Source organism: Diadema antillarum, unplaced genomic scaffold (genome assembly GCF_040938485.1).
Source record: "Diadema antillarum isolate AM-2024a unplaced genomic scaffold, OU_Dant_1.0 seq00000119_RagTag, whole genome shotgun sequence".
Classification (NCBI taxonomy): Eukaryota; Metazoa; Echinodermata; class Echinoidea; order Diadematoida; family Diadematidae; genus Diadema; species Diadema antillarum.
The window spans coordinates 500,180-506,541 of record NW_027271200.1 but is presented as its reverse complement, the minus strand read 5'-3'; the positions used below and the strand labels follow the sequence as shown (position 1 = coordinate 506,541).

General features: G+C 37.3%; 1 protein-coding gene across 1 annotated transcript in view; it reads left to right on the top strand.

The window, feature by feature from the left end:
* Positions 1–4,655: 4,655 nt before the first annotated feature.
* The window catches only part of LOC139727125 (uncharacterized), a 36,104-nt gene continuing 34,397 nt past the window's right edge, over positions 4,656–6,362 (top strand). Inside the window, exon 1 of the mRNA XM_071638106.1 lies at positions 4,656–4,921. Within this exon, the coding sequence (XP_071494207.1) occupies positions 4,656–4,921 (266 nt within the window). The remainder of the gene's footprint in view (positions 4,922–6,362) is intronic.

Below are 6,362 nucleotides of genomic sequence, written 5' to 3'. Positions count from 1 at the left end.
TCCAGCGGTTGTTTATAAATTTCACAGGGGATTAGGGCGTCAAACGTGTTGACTCTATTTCAAATTAGATTGCGTTGGAAAAAAATGTTCAGTAGGGATGTCGCTATGTGATAATGCCTCAGTGGATTCTTTTAACTCTGTGATACATTACCTGTGTACAGCCTTTGATTTCCCGCGCATAATTTCTATCACGACGAATAAACATATATTTATACCCGATGCACGATACACCACGTATGATCAGGTTTATGGATCTCTGTTTATCTATTTCTTACAGCTAGACACAAGAAATGTAGAAACCGAGAAACCGTGTTTGACCGAGGTGTAATACTAGTAATTAATAACGAGGAATGAGTGCTGGAGGAGGGGATGGCTCCAGATTGCATACATTTTTGATGAACCTTAAAGGGATATTCCAGCCAAATTAAAAAAGTTGATCTGAAAGGAAAGAGAAAAATTTGTATTACCATAACAGTGAATATTTTGATCGAAATTGGATAAAAACTAGAGAAGACATTGTAAAGTTTAGGTAATTGTTTAGAAAAAACAGTTCTTGCGACGCGATTCAATTAGTCTATGCGATTAATTTTAATCTAAACATAATATGTATGTTACTGTTAACATTTTAACGTATAAAAAAGAAAGAATAGTGCTATGATAAATCTCCATTGACATAACGCGTTCTTAATTAAAGTAAATTTGATTCAGTTAATATTACAGTCGTATATTATAATTGTATCGCAAGTTCCGCGGGATGTAATGTTTACCTACGTGTACAATATGGTTAAACCTTCGCTCATATCCTGTCACGCGCATACTAGGCGCTTGTCCTTCTGGTCACACCTCTTGCCTATCATGACATCACCATGTCGTTGCAATGACAAAGTTAAAAAAATACACTCGAGCCTAAAAAACCCTTTCATGATTCTGCAAATCTGGAGCAAAAAAAAATACAACAAATGAGGGTCAAGTCATACTTTTGATGAAGATTGTTGATAATTTTGATTATTTGGCAATTTCAATTCATCCACCTTCCTTTCTTCCACCCCCCCCCCCCTCTTGGCCTCTCCCTTGTAATACTTCTTGTAATATGACCAAGTTTGTATAGGCCTATAATTGCCTCTCTCCGGTTGAAATCTGTCCAAGGGATTTTTAAGGAGGTAAAACACTACGAAAAACACAAGGACCTATTGGCAGTATAGTGAGCAACAACTACTGGAATGATAACGAAAATCACAACCCCAAAATGTATACAGAAGAATCACTGCGTTATTTCATCGTTGTCCCACGATAAGAATTGATAGACAAACAGAAAACTATACTGGAATCCCACCCCTTTTCCAGCAATTAAACATAGACCTATTTCACAATATCATGAATTGAACCCATCCTCCAGACTGTTCGCTGGGACGACAAGACCTTGTATCTACAAAATGTCAAATGTTCCAGAGAGCAAAAAACATGGCAGCCAAAACACTATATCAAATGGAATAACCCTTGCTTTGACATGCCGTGGTGGCTTCATTTTTGGGGTAAGACAGCTAGGGTCTGGACAGGACATCACTTAGTTGATTATCTGACCATTAATTAAAAAAAAGTAATTTTCACCAACATTTGAGATACAAGGTCTCGTCACACCAGCGACGAAAATTCAATGTTTATGAGTGCGATGATTCCGAATACAAGTATTAGATGAGCGTGCAAGTTTAACCGTTCTATTCAACGGCGCGAAGAGGAGTTGAATAGAACGGTAAAACTTGCACCGAATGTAATATTTGAACCGTCCCAAGAATGGTAAGATATTGAATATTTGTTTTATACAACACACGATACAGGCCTGGTCCAGACCAAAATAGATTTATATCTAGAAGGAGGACTATCAGTTAGGCCTAGAAATAGATCTGGCTCTAGGTCTCGCTGGCAACGCAATTGAGTGCCCGTATGCATCAATTTTTTATTTATTTATTTATTTATTTATTTATCTATTTATTTATTTATTCATTTATTTATCTATCTATCTATCTATCTATTCATTTATTTATCTATTTATCTATTTATCTAATTTATTTATTTGTTTATCTATTCATTTATTTATTTATCTATTCATTCATTTATTTATTTATGTATTTAATTGCTTATTCATTCATTCATTCATTCATTCATTCATTCATTCCTTTTTCTTTGACCAGGGTAGCTATTTCAGCTCACTCGAAACTGCTCTGCGATACACAAGTTCAGTTTGTCCTATAGGATCTATTGCACTGCTGACTCGCTTGATTTACTGTTCAATAGACATCTATAGCACTGCCATTAAGAGTGAGCGTGGGACAACTGACTCTTCTGAATGTCATGTGACCCGCATTCATCCAATCAGATGGCAAGGATCTATACATGTGTTAATTGTATAAACATGTAAACATGCTATCAAAATAAACTTGCAAGATTGTGTAAAGGTTTCTGTAAAGAGGAAAGAGAGGGCAAGATGTTTAGAGCTGAAATGACGTCTCGTTCATTAAACATTTATATCATTCATTAATGGTGAGAACTACAAATAAAAAAAAAAAAAACTTTGCTTAAAATATGAATCCTATGTCATGACGTGACTGGTAGTTGCATTGTGCATTCTAAGTAAACTGTAGGAATTTCAAAAGAGTATTTAGTTTGCTTGCTTTTTACTTTCGAAGCCATAAATGGGTAACATAAAATTGTGCTCTTTCTCTTCTAATTGTCATCATCGCCTGAAACGGGAGGGATTTGGGATGGAGCGTGCAAAGAAACAGGCATATAAAACAACGATAAACAATTATTAAGAGACTTCAAGTAGAAGCTCCTCTTCTCGAGGGCAAAAAGTTGCTCATGGTCTGCAATCTAGATATATGGTTAGTCTCCCATGACCAGAGGATGAACTTTCATTTTTGTTTTTTAGCTGTCCAGTATTTTTTAATGAGAAATGAGGGAAACTGCGACCCACGTTTCCTGTCCCTATGTTTATGCAGTGGTGTCATTAATATATTGGAGGCCGTACAGAAAGTTTTAAAGTATATGGTATACTAGTAATACTGCTTTTGTTTCTACTACACTACTGAAGATGATGGTGGAAGTTGTAATAACATTGATAATGATGATAATGATAATGGTAATGAAAATGATAACAATGATAAAATGATGACAATGGTGATGGTGATTATGACAATAGAGATGATGATAAAAATTGTAGTTGATAATGAAAATCACACCCCTAATGCCACTTTACTGCTACACGAAACCAAAATAATGCTCCAAATCCTTGTCTACAATTACGTTTACATCGTTCGACTGAGGAACTCCTTCTAAGTAGTGCTAAGCCTGACTTTTAAAATGATATCAGCAACCTTTAGAAAATGTAATACAAAGTTCTGGTTAACATAAACAGGCAAATTGGCAATCATGCTTTAGCTGTCGATGCCATCCATATCAAGTTTGCGTTAATGTTCGTGATATATTTAGATTTCTTTTATCTTTCTACGAAACTAGTTGCCAGTCTTCTAAAACTGTTCGTAGGATATGTATATATACTGAGTAATCGTGACAAATGATGACAAGGGATGTCGCAGGATGCCAGCCGGATTAGTTGAAGCCTTCAACATGAGCATCATACCACTATATGTTATATATTAGTGGTATGATGTGGTATGATGCTCATGTTGAAGGCTTCAACTAATCCGGCTGGCATCCTGCGACATCCCTTATATATATATATATATATATATATATATATATATATATATATATATATATATATATATATAATATTCATATTCATAATATATACATATACATACATAACGGCCCGATCACTCACGTTTTCCTCTGGTGGCCTACCTTCCATTTAGACGCATGATATTCAGACGAGCGTCACTAAAATAAGAGAAGGGAGAGAAAAACGTAAAAGGCAGATCTCAACCTTTGACATCTTTGATGGGCTTCATCGCAAAGACACAATTTTTAGATCAGTGATGTACTAGTATTCGGAATGACAGTCAATATGACTTCGTATTCTGAAAATGCCAGCTATACACCAGACTAAGCCCCTGTCGTGTTAAATTCGGCGTACATCTTGGATAGAGGGTCACGTAACTATAAGTCTCGACTAAAGTCCGCTGACTACCCTTTGACTTTCTACTTATCTATAGTGTGTAATTTGTGTCTGTGTATATGTGTGTGTGTGTGTGTGTGACGACGAACATAGTCCTATGAATAGGCCGATCGAGCCAAAGATAACCAGATTCAATCAGATATTGTATTTTGTTATGACGTCACTCAGTCCTCATAAAGGCGCTTTATTGGTCTTGCTTGCACATAAATTCTCACTGAGATCGATAAGGCAGGGACTGCCGAAGTTCATGGCAGAGCGTTGTCGAAACCTGCGGGAGAGGTGTGATGCTCCTGACACCAAACATCGGTGTCGGTTTCTTGTCCTTAACCGTAGTCGTAGTCGTAGAGGGAAAGAAAGGGTGTGATCAAAGGATCTTTTTCATGCAGTTTCTCTGTCCATTCTGATACCAATAGACTGACCGCACGTGTACCAGAAATATCTACGATTGCGGACGACCCGGTAAAATTTGCTCAGCGATCAGCTTTTCGGGAAAGACTTTCGCGTCGCGGTCATCGCTGAAATGGAGTTCGGAGGCGAGGGTGCTCTGAAGCAGATTACCGATGTGCAGCTTTACGAACAGGTCAAAACGTTCGAGAGCATTGAGCTCTTGGGCGCGGAGTTCAATGTAGACAAAATCGAAGAGAGTGACTTCGAAAGGGACGTGGAGGCAGACGTGGAGTTGGGAGTGAGGAGAGTGGTTTCAGAATCAGATGCTTGGGAATTGAGGAATGACATCGTTTTTGACGACGACTTCGATGAAGTATCGTTCTTTGCGGAAGGGAAGCTGTGAGTATCATCATAGTGAGGAATATAATGTCTTTACTCTTCTGTATGAAAAACTTTAAAACAGTGCAGCAGTATCTCAAATTTCTTTTTGTGCAAGCAAGTCTTATGAGTGTCTTTTCTTCATTTGCCTCTTGTCGTTTGTCTGTTTGTTTTCATTTTATCTCGTCCCAGCCTGATTTGAGTTTCAATGTAAATGACTTTTGTAATACCTTTCAAATCGAATCTATTTTCATGTTCTTAGGTAATGTGCGGTGGTTACATAATACTCATCACTGTTTATTTGTCACATTTTACAATTTCACCTTAAAAATCGGCAGCTAATAGTTTTCAGATTGTTTGCGGAGTAAGTTTCTCTTCGCATCATTTCCATAGTTGCCAATTCGTAATTTACAGATTTGAGGAGGTCCTTTCTTGCCGTTAGAAACGAACATAAAAAAGTATTCTTTCCGGGATTTTTGCATTGAGCGCTCGGTATATAACTTTCAACATCATTATACTTTCTTATTTTACGAGTTCATTATGCAATCGTCACTCCATGAAGTTTTTCTTCCACGGCTACCCTCCTAACCCATATCCTAACAATGGAATGATCCAATCTATGTGTGGTCTTTCACATGACAACCAGAGTAATGCTCTCACGCTATCGGGCTGAATATTGTGTCTCTGCCATCCGTCAATAATTGACTGCACCCACACCTTGCTCTTTGTCAGCACACAAACACAATATCTCCAAGTTCAAATACCCACCATTTCAAAGGAGTCGTCAATATTAGATCATGTCGATGTCGAGCGTTTACTTTTAGGCACCCCCGTGGGGAAATATTGTGCAAAGGTAAAGGTAGTTGCTCATATTCGTTGGGATCTTTGGTTTTGCAAATGCAAAACTTTATTTATATACCTTTTGTCCCGTCAAGGTTGCGATTTCTACGTGTACAATCTTCATACCCACCCCCTCTCTCTTTCTCTTCTAGTCCGACTCATTTTGTGACAAAGTGCATTGAACGTTTAGTGGTCACAATAACTGTTATCACATGTGAATTGACACCTCACTGAAACCGTGATATATATATATATATATATATATGTCATGAAAGAAACACAAATGTTGAGGGGAAAAAAAGCATGTCGTGGGTATTAAAACTGTAGCTTCGCTCATTCGAAACTATCCCATCACATGCCCATAGAACCTAGGAATATGATAAACAGACCTGTATAAAAGTGATCAGCATCAAAAATAAAATCTCACGAGACTAATTTCTTGACTTATGCAGACAGATTCTGAACCATCGGTCATAAGACATTTCTACGATAAGACATGTGCTTGATAAGAGCGTGGTTGGTTTGCTATACGAACGCTGTCTTTTTTTTCCCTTTGTCTTATAAGTAAATCAACGTGTATACACGTTGATTTACTCATAAGGCAAAGTTAAAAAAAAAGACA